Here is a 19,694-nt window from a genome sequence, read left to right on the forward strand (position 1 = left end):
ATATTCACATTTATGGTACACTGATTTTTCAACCAGGGTATCAAGAAAATCAAAGAGAAAGAATAGTCTTTTCAACAAATAGTGCTGGAACAACTTGCTATCCACATACAAAAGATTAAAGTTGGATCCCTACCTCACACCACATAAAAAAAATTGACATTAATTGAATCAAAGACCAAAATGTAAGGGCTAGGCTATAAACTCCTGGAAGAAAACAGAAGCACAGATCTTTGTTTTCTTGGATTAGGCGATGGTTTCTTAGGTATGTATAACATCAAAAAACAATCTATAAAAGAAAAATAGATAAATTAGTCTTCATCAAAATGAAAAACTTTTGTGTGTTTATTTTAAAGATTGTATTTATTTATTTGTCAGAGAGAGAGAGAGTATGCAGGCACACAAGCAGGGAGAGTGGCAGGGAGACGCAGAAATAGGCTCACCACTGAGCAAGGAACAGATGCAGGACTCAATCCCAGGACCCTGGGATCGTGACCTGAGTCAAAGGTAGACACTTAATCCACTGAACCATCTAGGCATCCCCAAAACTTTTGTGTTTCAAATGACCCCACCAAAAAAGCAAAAACAATGCACAGAATGCATAAAATTTATCTCATAAGGGACTTGAATGTAATATATAAGAACTCTAAAAACTCAACACTAAAAAGACAACCTAATTTAAAGCATCAAAATAGATACTTCTTCAAAGAAGATACACAAATAACCAAGAAGCACATGAAAAGTTGTTCAATATCATTAGCCACTAAGCAAATGCAAATTCAAACAATTAGATACCATTTCAAAACCACTAGGAAGGTATAATAAAAAAGACAGATAAAAGAAAATATTGGCAAAGGTATGGAGCAATTGGAACCCTCACAGATTGCAGGTAAGAATGCAAAATGGTGCAACTACTTTGGAAAACAGTCTGGCAGTTCTTCAAAAAGTTAAACATAGAGTTGACATACAACACAGCACTTCTGCTCCTAATACACCCAATAGAAATGAAAATATAAATGAAAATGAAAAACTAGTGGACAAATGTTTATAGCTATATTATTCATAATAGCCAAAAAGTGGAACCAATGCAAATGTCTATCAACTGATGAATGGATCAAATGACAAAAGTGTATATTGTTTTTAAAACTAAGAATAAAACACATTTTCCACATTTTCCAAGGAACAAAGCATAAGAGATAGTATGACATATAATGCTTTTAGAGGTGAGTTATTTGATCAATTACATTCATGGTTAAATGCGCACCCCAAAAAAGTTGGCATTCTCATACTCACTGATTACTTCTTTTAGTTCAAGAACATCCTTATTTCATTTCATAATCTAACTACTAAAATCTGATAAGGACATTATAGAAAACAAAAATTATGGTCTAATCTATCTAATAAATATAGCTGAAAAAAATCCAAAAAGAAAACAAAAAACAAAAACAATATAGCCAAGGCAAAGCCAAATCCAAAGATTTGAAAAGATAACACATCCAAGATGAGTTTATCCCAGGAAAGCAAGACTTATGTAAGAGCTGAAACATGATGTAATTTACCATATTAATAGAATAAAGGAGAAATGTTCTATGATCATCTATAAATACAGAAAAGGCATTTGTCAAAATTCAACTGATTCATGATAAAACCTCTACAATCTAGGGACTGAAGGAACTTCCCCAAACTAATAAGGAGCACTTAATCTATAAAAACCTAGAGTTATTACAAGGATGGGAAAAAAACTCTTTCTCCTTAACCTTGTATTTAAAACATGAAACAAGAATGTCAGCTATTACTACTCCCATTCAATACTGATTGGAGTTCCTAGTCAGTCCAATAATATAAGAAATCAAAGTAAAATGCATACAGATTAGAAAGAAAGAAGTAGAATTTTACATGCAGATAATATGATCGTGAATGTAGAAAACAGAAGGAAACTACAGAAAATATATTAAATAAGGTAAATTTAAGAATATCACAGTGTTACTGTGGTACCCAGCCTCTATAAAATGGGTCCCAGTGATCCGTCTCCTCATATTCCTGTCCTCGTTTAATCCCTTCCCCTTGAATGGACCTAGTGACTCTCAAAATTGACTGGATGTCACTTCTAAGCGACTAGGTTACAAATGGTAGTGACTTCTGTCTGGATTATTCTTGCTCACTCTGATGGGAGCCAGTTGCCAAGTTATAAGCTGCCATATGGAGGCACTTGAAACAAGGAATGGAGGGAGGCAGCCAACAGCCAGTGAAGAACTGAAAAAAACAGTCTTAGAAAGTCATCACTGGAAATTGAAGAAAGTGGAAGCACTGTATGTGGTAGCAGAAAGTTTATCCATATCATACCATGTTTAGTAATGTGGGAAGTAAGAAATGTGCCTAATGAGGTGGATAACCAATGAATCTAAGGAGATTTTCAAGTAAAGTGTTGAAGGTGCTGCCTGGTTTCTTCCAGAGGCTTACTGTGAATTGGAAGAAAAGATAAATTCAAGGCAAGACTATTAAACCAAAATGAATCAGACTTTCATACTTCCAAAGACTCTCAGCCTCTCCACATAGCAAACATGCTAAAAGTAAGAAAAGTCTTCAGAATAAATTTCAAATCCAGGACACTATGAGGAAAAACAAGCTCTAGAGATAAAGCCAAGACTTAACTTCTTAAGACCTTAGAAAGATCAAATTTGATGCCACAGTATAGTCATAAAAAAGGCACTGTGAAGAGCTGAATGGTGGGCCTCACCAATCCTCTCAGTTAAACAGTAAGGCCTCCGGTTTAAAAAAAAAGAAAAAAAAAAAAAAAGAGGGGCCTCTAGTATTTTAAATGGCTAAAATTCTGTGATGTTAGATAGCCATAGATAATACATATTTAACATATTAGTTATTCTAAATTCCTCATCAGACAATTTCAACTGTATGTGCTTCCATTGCTTTGTCTCTTTTGCACATTTTCCCGTCTTTTCAAATGCTCATAATTTTAGTGATATCAGGATATCCTGAGTAAGATATTAGAATCTTTCTAATAATTTCTATTTCTTTCAAATAATTTCTATGCTTGGTAATGGGCAGACCCTTCCTTTGGTTAGGTTTTTAGTGCAGGAATTGTATTTATCTAATCAGAAGTTAGGCAGGTTTGGTGTTTGCTGTTGCTATGGTTATCCTTAGTGCACCAAAGGCTTCAAATTCCTCTAAAGCATAACTTCTATTCATGTGGAACCATATACTTTCTTCAAAGCCTGCTGAACCCTCAGCTGTCTCCCAACCTAGAGGGTTTGTCTCTTGCGAGTTTCTCACCAGTACTCAGCTGTTAATTCTATTAGACACTGGTTAGTTTGGTGGTGGGGAGTCTGGGTTAGGGTGGTGTTCGCCACTATTCTAAGTAGACCTATGCTAATCAGAATCCCCATGTCTGGGTTTCAAAGTGCCCCTCTCTCTCTTACTGGAACTGCAGTTTCTGGGATGTAATCCTGCATTCCTCTGAGGTTATTTTCTGCCCCCTCCCCTCCCAGCTTCAATGTTTTCACCAGTGCCTTAAGGGCCCCTCGTTCCTGAACTTATGATTTTTGTTACATAGGAGAGATACAGAAGAGGTCTCCAGGACATATTTGTGTCCTTTCCTTTGCAACCATTGTTCCCTTCCCCAGGCTTACAGCAAGAAAAAATGCTTTATCGGGGCTCTCATCAAGTGGAGCTTATGGAGAAAAAGCTTGCAAGACAGTTCAAGATCTACCCAGCAAGACAGATCAAGCTCCAGAGGGTTCCCCATTCTCTCTTGCCCACAGTTGGCCTCCACCAATTTGTTATCTACTGCTGCTGAAATGTCCCTACCTATTGCCAGTTGTGTCTACCCCAAGCAAGCTAGTGCTCACGCTTCATCTTTCCCTGCAGGCACATGTCTCTCCTGACATTTCAGGTTATGGTTGCTTTGTGAAGTGAGCTCTCTGATTGTTTCAAGAAATGTCCTGAGCTTGCAGTTTGTTTCACCTCCCGCCCTCCCCCCTCCCTTCCCGTCTCCCTCCTACCCTCCTTCCCTTCCTTCTTCCCTCCTTTCTTTCTTTCTTTCCCTTTTTTCTTTTTAATTATAAGGTTGGGAGCAACATCCTCAGCAGTCACTTAGACTTACCTATAATTATTTAAACATACTTACATATTTAGTTGTTTATTCTCTTATTAAAATAATTCAGGTGTGCCTGAGTGGTACAGTCAGTTAAAAGACTGACTGACTCTTGATTTCAGCAGGGGTCATGGACTGAGCAATCATTGGATAGAGCCAGCACCAGGCTTTGTGCTCAGCCCAGAGTCTGTCCCTCTCCCTCTGCCTCTGCCCCTCCTCTGGAGCGCAGCCTCTCTCTCAAATAAATAAATAAACTATTAATTAATTAATTAACTCCACAAGGAGGCAATTAGATTGAGGTGGCTTTACTGCCTTAACAGCCTAAGGTAGCAAACCACATCTTATACCCATAATGCCTTAAGGTTAAGAAATTAAAACCCAAAAAACAATCCATCATCAACAGCCACCTAGCCATTCCCAAATAAGGCAATGGCCTTTGCTACAGCCCAGGCAAATACTTTCATTGTTTTGCTTCTACCTTTTCCTCCCATAAAAGTCTCTCCCCTAGTTCCTGTTGGTGGAGGGCTCCTAAACACTTCCAGTGCTGAGCTGCCTGATTTGAATGGATTTTTTTTTTTGCTCAAATTGAGTCTTAAAAATGTAGTATGTCTCAGTTTATTTTTTAACATTCATGTTTCCCTAATATGCCCTCCCAATTTTCAAAGCTGGAACAATTTTAACAACAAAATAAATGACAATAGTATTAGGTTATAATCCACAGAACCATAATATTTATTAATGTGAAAAGATAAACTGAGGCATATTACATTATGCCATCCATAAGAGGAAAAAAATGCTATAGGAAAATTAACTGCTTACAGGAAGTAGTATCTGGCCAGAACCAAAAAAAAAAAAAAAAAAAAAAAAAAAAGACTGTCAAGTACATGCTAATCTATTAAAAAATATTCTTTGAATTGTACAAGCTCAGAATAGACAATCTGAAAATGAATTTTGGCATACTAAGTGTTCTACAGTTTCAAGATATACTAAAGTTCAAAGAATGCCTTTCTACCTAAGTCAAGTTGAAAATTCCTTATGTTTTCTTGAAATTTATTATATAATCCATCAAAAATATTATTTATGCAAAAAAATCCACAAAGGCTTCAAATAGGAAGGCAAAAAGTAAGTCACTGAAAAATTAAAGTCTAACTTCCTTATTGCACTGCACTGCACATTTAATTATAACAAAAAAGTTATGATTAGTTTAAAAAATAAAAGACCAGAATAAATATAAAATAATAATGATCTACTCATTTTACAATGGGAAACTAATGGTGTTACACTTTCTATTTTTCTTCTAAGAAATGGCAAGTAGAAATAGCAAACTGTCCTCTGGGAAAAATCAAAGTATCTGAGCCTAAAAAAGAACCCTGTCCTCAAATGAGTTAGTGCACAAGTATTCACTGGGGAACCATGCATTATTTGACACTGTAGGCATAGGACATGAAATAGTGGGGTTTTTTTAGGCTTCTTGGAACATGGCTCATATACATCAAAAACTGCAACTGTGGCCAAGATTATTTTTAAACTTTTTTTTCCTTTAAAGACTAAGCTACAGTACAGTTTATACATTAGTTTATGGTACCCCTCCCCATCTTGAAAAGTCTCAGTAAAAAAATGCAAATCCATATATAAAGAACTGTCACCATCTTTCAGCACAAACTACAATATTTTGCAAAGCCATTCATTTTTCAAGTCCCCATAAATGACACTCCTTTTCCCATCTATGCAAACAATTCATTAATTTTACTGTAAAAGACTTTTTGAGGTCACTTAATTCAGCAATCTTGAACCAAAAAAATTCTCTCTATCCTAAGACCTTCTGGAAAGATCAATCAATATCCCACTTATCCTTCTGCAAATGTAAATCAATGCTGGACACCTCAGGGAAACCCCTTCATTTACTTGAAACACATATATCAAGTCATGTCTTACATTCTCTTCCACAGGCTAAATAATTCATAATACTCCTAATTTATCTTTGTGGTATCTATTCTCCATTAGCTTGTAAATTTTGATTTGTATTTGTATTCTATTGTCAATGTACATAACACAAGTGAAAAAGTTTCCTGGGCATATACAGATTATTAAGGAGGCATCTAAAGTTTATTAAAAACTCACACCAGGTTTGTTTTTGTTTAACTCTATTTGTTCTCTTGCCAAATAGCACAATATTGCTTGTGCATGTTCAGGTTAAATTTAACTATGAACCATACATTCTTTATGTAACTGGGCCTAACTGGTAAGTCTTTCTCTGAAATGAATTTCTAATTTATTTTTATCCTCAGGCATATAATAACCCGTACTTGTAACTACTGTCTTTTGTCCTGTTTGAATGAATCCATTTTCCAAACTATTATGCCAACCCTGAAACTATTATGCCAACCCTGAATTTTACTTGTATCTTTCATTAACATTTATTCTTGTTTACAAATACTAATAAATCGTATAGGCATCTTTTGGATAAATAGATCTTTTTCATCATAACACCAAAAAAGATATTGACTACAAAGGACCTCACAACCAGATTCTTAATGGACCCCTCCAAGGTACAGAAACACCAGTCTTGGAATTTAGATACATAGGATTTTCCCACTAACATTTGGAAAGTGAAGGTCATACTTTAAAAAAAAAAAAAAAGCCTATGCTTTTTTAAAGGTGCTTTTCACCTCAAAGGCACCATTTAAAAGAAGCTAGTTACCACTTTACCTTTATATTGCTTGTCACCTTGTAACTGAAAAACATGTTATTTATTTTGTATATTCTGCTGAGAGCTACTGACCATGATTTTGAAATATGCTTGCTAATGATCAGTATGAGGTGCTAAGCACTCTCAGTGACTTCTCCCCTAATATAATGTTAATAGATCTGCATAATATCTGAAATTTTTTAAGTATACTATATTTAAATAGGTCATAGGACTACATAAGGTTTTCCAAATCTTCTAACACCTTCTGCATTTGACTTGACCTTTATCACAACTGAAACAATTTTCAATCTTTATACCTTATTTTTACTGGAGAGCCTTAAATGAAAACAACATCCTAATAATAATCCTTCCTAAAAGTAGCTTCCTAATAATCCCCTCTTACTACCTTTTCCTCTCTACTTTTAAACTTATTCTCTATTTATTCAAGTCTATTAGTTAAAAAAGCCATGTACCAGGCAAGGTAGGCAGAACACAAAGCAAACAGTATCTCTCCTGTTTTATAGACATGATTTGAAAAGCAAAGTATATAAATTTAAAACACTGTATTTACTTATGAACAAGCAAATATATCTAACTATCTTTTATTCAAAGAGAAAACTTTTTTCTCTTCTGATACGAAAGTTGAGCTTTCATCTTCTCCTTTTCTTCATTTTCCACTTTCCTTCTTCCTCCTGAACAATTAAGTCTTAAAACCTTGAATGTGGGGCAGAATCAGAATCAAACTGAGATCAGGAGGGTAAATGTACAAGGTCTTCCCAGTAGGATGTCAATGGCTAAGCAGGTTGAGAAGGACATCGACACATGGCAGGTAGTTCAGCATGGGTGTCACAGCCTCAGTGACATGAGAAGAGCATTCATGTGGAAGAATTGCCTAGCATGGGTATAAGAGCCTAAGCATTTGAGGTGGGTACTGGGATCGAACCCCAAATCAGGCTCTCTGCTCGGCAGGGAGCCTGCTTGCCTCTCTGTCTCTGCCTGCCTCTCTGCCTATTTGTGATCTCTCTCTCTGTCAAATAGATAAATACAATATTACAAAAAAATTAAAAAATTAAAAAAATAAAAGTTTGAAAAAAAAATTTAAATGTTTTCTGGCCAGAATAAAACACACTAGAAATCAATATTACAAAGACAAGAGAAAAATCCCCAAACACTTGAAAATTATAAAATATAGTTCTAAATAAGCACGAGTCAAAAAGGAAGTCTCAATGAAATTTTAAATATATATACATATTGAATGCAAATGAAAATAAAACAAATTAAAATGCATACAATGCACTGAAAGCAGTAACGAGAAGGAAGATTATAGCACTACATGCTGACAGTAAAAGGAATGGTCTTTAAGTTCCTCCTATTTTAAGAAACTAGAAAAAGAACAAAATAAACCCAAAGCAACATGAAGGAAGGAAATAAGAGCAAAAGTCAATAAATTGAAAATAGGAAAAACAGATAAAATCAATGTAACAAAAAGCTGGTCTCTGAACAAAAATCAAAAAAATTGATAAACCAAGAAAGACGGACTAAACGAGAAGGTACAAATCAGCAATATCACAAGTAAAGCACTATAGATCCTGCAGTAATTAAAGGGATAATAAGAGAACACTATGAACAGCTTTATATTCATAAATTTGGCAACTCAGAAGAAATGAAACAATTCTCAAAAACCACAACTCCTAAAACGCAACCAAGACAAAAGAAACAACCTGAATAATCTTATAACTACTGAAGACATTAAACCTATAACTGAAAAGTTCTTTTAAACTATACCTCCAGGCCCAGAGGGTTTTAGTGGAGCATTCTATTGAATGTTTAAAGAATTAACACCAATTTTATAGGTTTTTTTCTGGAAAACAGAAAAAGAGAGAACACTTTTTTTTAAAGATTTTATTTATTTGAGAGAGAAAGCATGCATGTGTGTATGCCCGTGATAGAGCACAAGCAGTAGGGAAGGAGGGGACTAGGGAGAAGCAGAGGGAGAAGCAGACTCCCCACTGAGCAGGGAATCCGAGGCAGGACTCGATCCCAGGACCCTAGGAATCACGACCTGAGCCAAAGGCAGATCCTAACCAACTGAGCAATCCAGGCGCCTGGAGAGAATACCTCTTAACTCGTTTTATAAGGCTAGTAGCACAAGACTAAGCCAGTTTAAAAATAAAAAGGAAATATAACTACAGCCCAATGCCCTTCATGAACTTTGATATAAAAATTCCAAACAAAATAACAGAAAATCAAACATAATAAGTAAGATTTATTACAAGCATGCAAAGCAGGTTTATATTCAAATATCTATTAATAAGATCCACCATCTCAATAGCTAAAACTTCAGGAAAACTCATATGATCATACCAGTTGAAGCAGAAAAAAATGTTAGACAAAAATTTAGCATGGAATCATAACAAAACCCTTTTATAAAGTGAGGAATAGAGGGGAACTTCGTCAACTTTATAAAGAGCATCTACAAAAATTCTACACCTAATGTTATACTTAATGATAGACTGAATGCTTTCCACATAAAATTAGGAACACAATAAGGATGTCCTCTCTCACCACTTTTATTTACATAGCACTGCAAGCCCTAGCCAGCACCATGACACAGAAAAAGGAAATAAAAAACATACATATTGGAAAGAAAGTAATAAAACTGTAACTACTTGCAAATTATATGACTGTAATTGTCCCAAGGAATCAACAGGAAAACTCTGAGAACTAATAAGCAAGTTCAGCAAGATTACAGGAATTCAGACAAACACACAAACTTCAATCACATTTCAACCACAAACAAATGTGAAACAACAAACGTGAAAACCAAAATTAAAAACACAGTACCATTTACAATTGCTCCAAGGAAAATTAAATACTTAGGTATAAGTGCAAGAAAATACATATAAGATCTGTATCCTGAAAATTACAAAATTCTGATGATAGAAATCAAAGACCTAAATAGATGAAAAGACATACCATATTCATGGACTGGAAGATACAACAAAGTAAGGACATCAGTTCTTCTCCAAACTGATCTATAGTTTTAATGTAATACCAACAAGTTGTTTGTTTATTTTTTTATAGACATTGACAATCTTCTAAAATTATTATGGAAAGGCACAGGACTAGAAGTGTTAAAATAATTAAAGTGTTTTTAACTCTTTAAACACTTTAAACATTTTTAACACTAAAGTGTTAAAATAATTAAAAGAATAATGTGTGAGAAGACACTCTACCCAATATTAAGGCTTACAACATAGCTGTAATATATCAAGACAGCTGACAGAAGAAAAAACACATGGGTGGATTAGAAAAGAGAACTCCAAAAGAGACACATGTAAATATGTCCAACTGATTTTCTCCCAAAGGTGTAAAAATTTCAACAAACGGTGCTGGAGCACTTGAACATGATTAGGCAAAAAACAAAAACAAAAACAAAAACAAAGAACAGCAGCAGCAGCTCAACCTAAACTTCATACATTATGCAAATTAACTCAAAATGCATTATGGGTTTAATACAGAATATAAAAATAAAAAACTTAAAAAAAAACAGGAGATCACCTAAGTTAGAGTTCCTAGACTTGACAATAAAAGCATCATCCATAAAAGAAAAAACTGATTCACTGGACCTAGTTAAAATTAAAAATTTTGCTCTATGAAAGATCTTGAGAGAAGGCAAGCTACAGATCAGGGAAGTATCTGCAAATTACATATGCAACAAAGGACTTGTCTATAGAACATATACAGAACTGTTAAAACTCAACAAGAACAACAAAAAAATTCCAACAAAAAATGAACAAAAAGGACGAACAGACATATCACTGAAGAAGGTATAAATGCCAAATAAGCATATGAAACTATGTCCAAAACAACAGGTCATAAATGGTCATGAGAGTAATACAAATTAAAACCAAAATGAGATAACACTAAGTACCTCTAAGAATGGCTAAAATAAAAAATAATTATAACAAATGTTGGCAAGAATGCAAGGGATCTAGGTCTCTCCTGCATAGCTGGTGGGAATGTAAAATGGTAAACATTTTGAAAACAGTTCAGCAGCTTCTTACAAAACTAAATATGCATTTATGACACAATACCCCAAAGAAATGAAATGTTATGCTCACACTAAAGCCTATATATGAATGTTCATAGCTTCATTTGTAGCAATCAAAAACTAGAAAGAAAGGGCACCTGGCTGGCTCTGTGGATAGAACATGAGACTCCTGATCTTGGGATTAATATTAAGCCTCACATTGGTGTAGAGATTACTTAAAAGAATAAAAATCTTAAAAAATAAATAAATAACAGAAAGAAGCCACATATCCTTCAATAGGTGAATGGTTAAACTATCGTACATCTACCCATGGAACATTACTTAGTAATAAAAGGAACAAACTTCGATTCATGCAACAATCTGAATGGATCTAAAAGGAATTATGCCGAGTAAGGAAAAAAGCCGACCTCAAAAGATAGCATTCTGTAAGATTCCATTTACAAAGCATTCTTAAAATGACAAAATTATAGAGATGGAAGGTGGGTTAATGGTTGATAAGGATTAGGAAAGGGGATTTTATAATTTAGCTATGTCTATAAAGAGACAACATGAGTAATTTTTTTAACAAAACCGTTTTGTATCTTACTCTGGTGATGGTACACAAATCTACATGTGATAAAATTTCATAGAACTATACACACACACACACACACACACACACGCACACGTGAGTACATGTAAAATCTATACAAGGTTAATGGGTCCTATCAATGTCAATTTCCGAGTTGAAATACTGTATTATAGTTAATCAAAATACTACCATTGGTGAAAACTGGGGAAAGGGGACTTGAGCTCTCTCTGTATTATTTCTTAGGTAAATCCAGAATTACCTCAAAATGAAAGGTTCAAAAAAAAAGTTTCACCTTGGGGCACCTGGATGGCTCAGTCGGCTGAGCAGGCACCTCTTGATTTTGGCTCAGATCATGATTTCAGAGTCCCAGGATCGAGCCCAAATCAGGCATCATGCTCAGTGAAGAGTCTGCCTGAGGATTTCTCTCTCTCTCTCCCTCTCCTTTGCTCTTCCCTCCCTGCTCTCATGCACACATGCTCTCTCTCTCTCTCTCAAAAATGATAAAACTTAAAAAAAAAAAAAAAGGAAAAGAAAAAGCATCATCTTGGGTACCTAGGTGGCTCAGTTGGTTAAGCGTCTGCCTTTGACTTAGGTCATGATCACAGGATCCTGGGACCAAGTCCCATATCGAGCTCCTTGCTTAGTGGGGAGTCTGCTTCTCCCTCTCCCTCTGCCTCTTCCCCCTTGTTCATGCTCTCTCTCATGCTCTCTCTCTCTCAAATAAATAAAATCTTTAAAAAAAAAAAAAAAAAGAATCACCTTCCTATTCTATTTTTGTTTTGGTGAGTCCTGAACTAGAATAAAATAAATGTCCATGAGTATATTATTATTATTATTATTATTATTACTATTATTGATAAAAATAAATAACAAAATGAATACTGAAATAAATAAATACATACATACATACAGCAGGAGGGATAGCTCATCCTTAAATAAGAATTCTGATTAATAAATGCAAACAAATTGGGGAAACATAAAGTAACTACCTCTTTGGAGAACAGTGTGGAGATTCCTCAAGAAATTAAAAATAGAGCTTCCCTACGACCCTGCAATTGCACTCCTGGGTATTTACCCCAAAGATACAGATGTCGTGAAAAGAAGGGCCATCTGTACCCCAATGTTTATAGCAGCAATGGCCACAGTCGCCAAACTATGGAAAGAACCAAGATGCCCTTCAACGGATGAATGGATAAGGAAGATGTGGTCCATATACACTATGGAGTATTATGCCTCCATCAGAAAGGACGAATATCCAACTTTTGTAGCAACATGGACGGGACTGGAAGAGATTATGCTGAGTGAAATCAGTCAAGCAGAGAGAGTCAATTATCATATGGTTTCACTCATTTGTGGAGCATAACCAATAGCATGGAGGACAAGGGGCGTTAGAGAGTAGTAGGGAATTTGGGTAAATTGGAAGGGGAGGTGAACCATGAGAGACTATGGACTCTGAAAAACAGTCTGAGGGGTTTGAAGTGGCGGGGGGGGTGGGAGGTTGGGGTACCAGGTGGTGGGTATTATAGAGGGCACAGCTTGCATGGAGCACTGGGTGTGGTGAAAAAAATAATGAATACTGTTTTTCTGAAAATAAATAAATTGGGAAAAAAAAAAAAAGAACATCACAGTAATAGTTGTTGTGGTGAAGTCTCTTTGATAAGTGCTTATAACAGTGGGTAAAAGTTTCAGAAAAAAACAGTGGATTTCAATAATCCTCATGGATCTCTACCAATTTATTAACTATAGAGAACAATGCAACTTTTCAGGAGAGAAACTAGTACACTCTACTTCAACTATGTTATCATAGTTAAAACCACCAGTAACAAAACATCAACCTTATACTTTCCCTGATTTAATATCATAATGCAATATAATCATGAGAAAACATGAAAAAAAATCTGAAAGAAATACTACAAAATATCTGACTGGTATTCTTCAAAAGTGACAGGTCATGGAAAGTAAAGAAGAACTAACATACTGCCACAAATGGGAGGAGACTAAGGAAACATAAAACTGAATATAAAATGTGATATTAGAACAGAAAAAAAATTAGTAGGCAAGTTGAGGAAATCTGAATAAACCGTAGCTAATTAATACTATTGTACCAATATTAATTTTTGACTATGGGGCGCCTGGGTGGCTCAGTGAGTTAAGACGCTGCCTTCGGCTCGGGTCATGATCTCAGGGTCCTGGGATCGAGCCCCATGTCGGGCTCTCTGCTCAGCAGGGGCCTGCTTCCTCCTCTTTCTGCCTGCCTTTCTGCCTGCTTGTGATCTCTCTCTGTCGAATAAATAAAAAAAAAAAAAATCTTTAATTTTTGACTATTATAATGCATTATTCAAGATGTTAACTATAGCAAGCTGGATGAAAGTTTTTTGTTTGTTTGTTTTTTTGAAGGTCAAGCAAAGCTTTATTTCCGAAAGCTGGATGAAAGTTAAAAAAAGCTATGATGAGTTCTGATAAAGAGCTTTATTGAATATAAATCATCATATAACGAGATTAACTCACTTACAGTGTACAATTCCATGACTTTTCATGTTTTCAGAGTTCTGCAACTATCACTAAAATCTAAAATTAGAACACTTTCATCTTTTCCAAAAGAAACCTTGTATTCACTAGCAGTCACTGTCCATTTCTCATTCCTCCAATACTGTACTATTTCAGCAACTTTTCTGTAAGCCTAAAATTATTTCAAAATAATACCAAAAAATAGTGATCATATTACACTGAATTAAAATTTAAATAAATTAAACATATAAAAACATACATATAAATATATATAAATTATGACACACTGTGGCACATAATCAAGAGAGGAAAATGAAGTTAAAGTTATTGAGTTCTAAAGTTCTTGAAATGTTTAGAATAGAGCTAAAGGTATCAATTAATATTAGACTGTGATTAGTCAAGAATGCATATTACAAATCCCCAGGGTGACCACAGGTTGATTTAAACAAGAAAATGAGGGATGCCTGGGTGACTCAGTTGAATGAACATCTGCCTTCGGCTTAGGTCATGACCTCAGGGTTCTGGGATTGAGCCCTGTGGGCTCCCCGCTCAGTGGGGAGTCTGCTTCTACCCCCTCCTTCTGGCCATCCCCCACAATCTCGCTCACTCTTTTTCTAGAAGAAATAAAATCTTTAAAAAAATAATTAAAAAAAAAACAAACATGAAGATGAGTACATTGAGCACAACTAGTAACCACAGCATCAAATACATACGGCACAAATTGGAAAGGAAAATAAAAAATGTTTTTATTTGTAGATAACATGATCATTAATGTATATTGAAAATCCATAGTGTTCTGCCAAAAAAACTATTATAACAAGTAAATTTAGAAAGTTTGAGATCAAGCCAATATTAAAAAAATCCATTATATCATATGAGAAATGAAATAAAATTTATAAATGTATAATAAAAATTTTAAATCATGACATTCACAATAGTATCAAAAACATAAAATACTTGAGGATAACATACATGCATATTCTATAACCTGTACTATGAAAACTATGAGTCACTACAGAAAAAAAATTTAAGATAATCTAAATAAATGGAGAACTATGACATATCACCAACCGAAAGACTCACTATTGTGAAGATGTCAATCTTCCTCAAGATGATCTACAAATTCAATACATCCCAAACAAAATTCTCAGAGGCAACTATCCTTTAAAAATTAACAAGCTAATTCTAAAATTTACAGGTAAATGCAAAGGACCTCAAAAAGCCAAAACAGTTTTCAGAAAGAGCAAAGCTGTAAGATTTATCTGATTTGAAGAGTTACTGTAAAATTACAGTAATCAAGTCAGTTTGGTATTGGCCTAAGGGCAACACAAAGATCAATGCAATGGAATGAAAAGCCCAGGGAAAGACCATGCATGCTTTTGACAAGGAGGTGGTGGTAATTCTGCAGAAAGGATAGTTTTTTCCATAAAAGGAAAAAATCTTTGTTAGCGTGGGATAGGCGATATTTTTTGGATAGAACGCTAAGGACATGAACCACAAAAGAAAAAACTGATGAACTGAAGTTCATCAAAATAACGAATTTTGCTTTACAAAATAAAACATTAAGACAGTGCTCGCTTCGGCCGCACCATATACTAAAATTCGAACAATACAGACAAGATTAGTATGGCCCCTGTACAAGAAGGACAAGCAAATTCGTGAAGTGTTCCATATTTTTGGGGGGGTGGGCTGTGAATTCAGAGCCCTTCACTGGGTGTAGAAATTACTTAAAAATAAAAATATTTGAAAAAGAAAAAGAAAATATTAAGATAATTAGAAAGCAAGGTTTTGGGGGAACACCATATATATGACAACTTGCATCCGAAGTATATAAAGAAAACCTCAGTATCAAGAAGAGCAAGGGATGGGTCAAAAACAACAACAACAACAGAAACAGGCAAAAATTTTTAACAGATACTTAAAAGAAGAATGGCCAATCATCCCACTAATAGGAAAACACAAATTCATTCCATAAGGAGACATCACTATACTCATTAGAATGGCTAAAATTTAAAGAAATGACAATCCCAAGAGTTAGTGTCTATGCTGAATGATGGCTAGGGGAAGTGGGAAATAACACAACCACATTAGGAGACAGTTTTGCAGTTTCTTATAAAGTTAAATATACATTTATCACAGAAAAGAGTAATTCTATACTTAAAGTATTAGCAGAAGAAAAATTAAGGGGTGTCTGGGTGGCTCAGTGGGTTAAGCCTCTGCCTTCGGCTTGGGTCGTGATCTCAGGGTCCTGGAATTGAGTCCAGCATCCAGCTCTCTGCTCAGCAGGGAGCCTGCTCCCCACTCCCCACCAACCCCCCCCCCCCGCTACCCCTGCCCCCCTGCCTCTCTGCCTACTTGTGATCTCTGTCTGTCAAATAAATAAAATCTTTATTTTTTTTAATAAATAAAATCTTTAAAAAAATTAAGACATCAAATCCACATAAACACTTACACATGAATATTATAGAAGCTTTATTCATAAAAGGCAAAAACTCAAACAACCCAAAGGTCCAATTTACAGATGAATAAACAAACTAAAGGACATGCAAACAACAGAATACTAATCTACAATAAACAATGAATTACACCTACATGCAACAAATTGAAAAAAAAAACTCTCAAAAACATTACTCCCTGAAATAAGCCAGATACGAAATCATATGCTATGATTCTACTCACATGAAGGAGCTACAACAGTCAAATTCACAAAGACTCAAAGAATAGTGGTTACCAAAGACTCTGAGGGAGGGAAGAGTAAGGAGTATATTTTTAATGGACACAGAGTTTCAATGATGAAGTTGTTCTGGAAATGGACTGTGGAGATGATTGCACAACAGTATAAATGTACTTAATACTACTGAACTGTACATTTAAAAATGGTTAAGATGATAAGTTTTATGTTATGTATATTTTACCACACACACAAAATCATTTTGCTGAGGGAAAAAAGTCAGATAGGAGAGGATATATACTATATGGCCATTTACATGGTATGTCAGAACATGTAAAACTAAGCAATAATGACAGAAATCACATGAATGGCTATCTGGGGTGGAGAAGAGAAGAAGGAACTGACTGTAAAAGATCTCAAAAGACCTTTTTTTTTTTTTTAAAGATTTTATTTATTTATTTGACAGGCAGAGATCACAAGTAGGCAGAGAGGCAGGCAGAGAGAGAGGAGGAAGCAGGCTCCTTGCTAAGCAGAGAGCCCGATGTGGGGCTTGGTCCCAGGACCCTGGGATCATGACCTGAGCTGAAGGCAGAGGCTTTAACCCACTGAGCCACCCAGGTGCCCCTCAAAAGAACTTTTTAAAGCGACCTTACATTTGCCAAAACTCACTGAAATATACATTTAAACTACATATATATTTTTAAAAATGCATACATGCTATTGTATGCAAATAGCACCTCCATATATTTTCAAATAAACAAATAAGCTTGAGGAGGGAATGAAACACAGCAGAGTAGAAAATAAAATTATAGACTCTTTCTAGGAATGAGGTTATGTTGTGGTGTACAGAGAAGGTAGTAGCTGGAAGGAAATATGTGGTCTGAGGAGTATTTCTCAAGATGAAAGAGAAATGACTATATTTAATGCCAACAGGAAACCAGTTATTTGAAACCAGGGTGAAAATCCAGAGGTAAAAGAACATAAAGGCTACATGTGCTTAGTTGCCAGTGTTTGAAGCATATGGAATTTTGTTCTACATTTCCCCACTTCAATAAAAATGAGTTCTGTAAAGAAAAAAAAAAAAGTGAAGAAAATGCTTTCGCAAGTACCAGCAGAAAAAAGTAGACTGAAATATCCAACAGAAGAAACCTAGCAAACTCAAGGAAAGAAGAGCACATTATTCCCACATATCTGTATATTAATAGTAATACAATAATGGAGTTTCTAGCAATATTAGCAAATCTATATTAATCCTAACCTTGTAGTAATACCCTGAATCTCTTGCTAGAAAGCAGAAGGCTGCTGGAGCCAAAACAACATGCACTAATATTTCAGGTGTTCTCCAAGCCTTGCAACTGAAATAAAACGGATTGCTTAGGACAATAATGGCAATTCAGGACCATTAACAGATGAATTCAAACTAATGGTAATAGCTTTTCAAAGCCATCAAGCATACGTAAGGATATCCATACCATCTATGTGGTAAAAAGCCTTGTGAGAAGATCATCTGCAAGTATGGGAAGTAACAAATGTTTTCCCAGTACAAAAAACAGTATTTGAAGGGAATGAAAACTTTACTTCAGAGACTAGAACAGCCAAAGAATTCTAGTGAAATTGAAATTACTGCTTCTCTCAGGTGGCATATCAAATTCAGACTAAGGTATGTACTTGGAAATAGTCATACCCTGTATCTTAGCCCCCAAAACATCATTGTTATCATTTCTATAACTGTAATTCTATGATTTAGTAAGGCAATTTTTTAACCTGTCTTTTTATAAAAGCCTCTACAAACATTATTTTAAGGCCTGGATATGAAACACTTCACATAGCTATTTTTAATTAAAAATAAAGAAAGAAGGAAAATACCTACTATTTCCAAACATGGAATTTAATGACAAAAACCAGCACCATTTTAAACAACTTTTATGTATGACTTTTCCTTAAATTTGAGTTTTACAATTTATATTAATATATTCTACTTTGGACATCTTCATTTCTTAAGTAATTTAAGACCACCAAATTCGATGTGTATATTACAAAAAAAAAATTACTCTAAGAGATATGCTTCATACCCATCATTAATAAACTGGAATAGTACAACCAAATAGCTATGAATATTATTCTCAAAATTCCAAATCCCTTATTTTGAATCCTGAAAGCATCGGTAGCTAGCAAAACGACAATAGCTATTCTTGTGACGGACTACAGTAAAATGAATGCTCACTTCTGTTCGTATCTACAACAAAACCAAAGGTAATAGCTGTGACGCTCATTACAACATATCAACCTCCATCAACAGCAGAGTTAAGTTTCTGTATTTTCCCGTTTGATAGAGGACGGCTGCAAATACATGCACCTAATAATTTGGGAAATTAAATAAACAAGGAAATGTAAATTGGAAAGTAGTCTGTTCTGGTCTTTCTTTCTTACTTTTCTTCTACTTTCTTTTTTTGGGGCCACAAATAGGTCACACACAAAAATTTTTTTCTAAATATCTCTGCTTCCAAAAGATCAATGATACATGATATCAAAACACAGTAATTTCTATTTTCAAAGAGAGTTGTCTCTTTTATACAATAATACATTTCATATAAGATTTTATCTTACCTGGCCAATTCTTTAATTAAATTTGCAATGCGTCTTTTGTCTTCAAGACACAAATCCTTCAATGACACACTCTTTAGTCCTCCCCTGCAGATATTCTAATACAAAACAAAAAAATCTTTTGGTTAATTTTTGATAAAAGCAATTTTTAAGACTTTTTGAGAAATCTCTTAAAATTAGCACAGGAGGTAAAATTTCTCAAGTATCTTTTCTCTGGTGGTTTTTTTTTTTTTTAAGATTTTATTTACTTATTTGAAAATGAGAGACAATGATAGCGAGATAGAGCATGAGTGGGGAGGACAGGAAAAGCAGACCTGTTGAGCAGGGAACCTGATGCAGGGCTCCACTGCAGGACCCTAGGATCGTGACCTGAGCCAAAAGTAGATGCTTAACTGACTGAACGTCCCAGGCACCCCGGTACATGCTTTACATTTCATTTAAACCTGTTATGAATTCAAAACAGGCTAAGGAACTGTCTTGTCCAGAAGGGGA

General features: G+C 34.9%; 1 protein-coding gene and 1 non-coding gene across 7 annotated transcripts in view; one reads left to right on the forward strand and one right to left on the reverse strand.

Annotated features, from left to right (window-relative positions):
• Window positions 1–19,694, reverse strand: part of KIAA1328 (KIAA1328 ortholog) — a 322,116-nt gene that overhangs the window by 287,225 nt on the left and 15,197 nt on the right. For all 6 annotated transcript variants that reach the window (XM_044243132.1, XM_044243129.1, XM_044243134.1 and 3 more), the window contains one exon: window positions 19,206–19,300. In XM_044243132.1, the coding sequence (XP_044099067.1) occupies window positions 19,206–19,300 (95 nt within the window). The remainder of the gene's footprint in view (window positions 1–19,205; window positions 19,301–19,694) is intronic.
• On the forward strand, window positions 15,497–15,605 carry LOC122903799. The gene has a single exon (XR_006384026.1). It is a non-coding gene; the product is annotated as a U6 spliceosomal RNA (small nuclear RNA).

This window comes from Neovison vison, chromosome 3 (assembly GCF_020171115.1).
Source record: "Neovison vison isolate M4711 chromosome 3, ASM_NN_V1, whole genome shotgun sequence".
NCBI lineage: Eukaryota > Metazoa > Chordata > Mammalia > Carnivora > Mustelidae > Neogale > Neogale vison.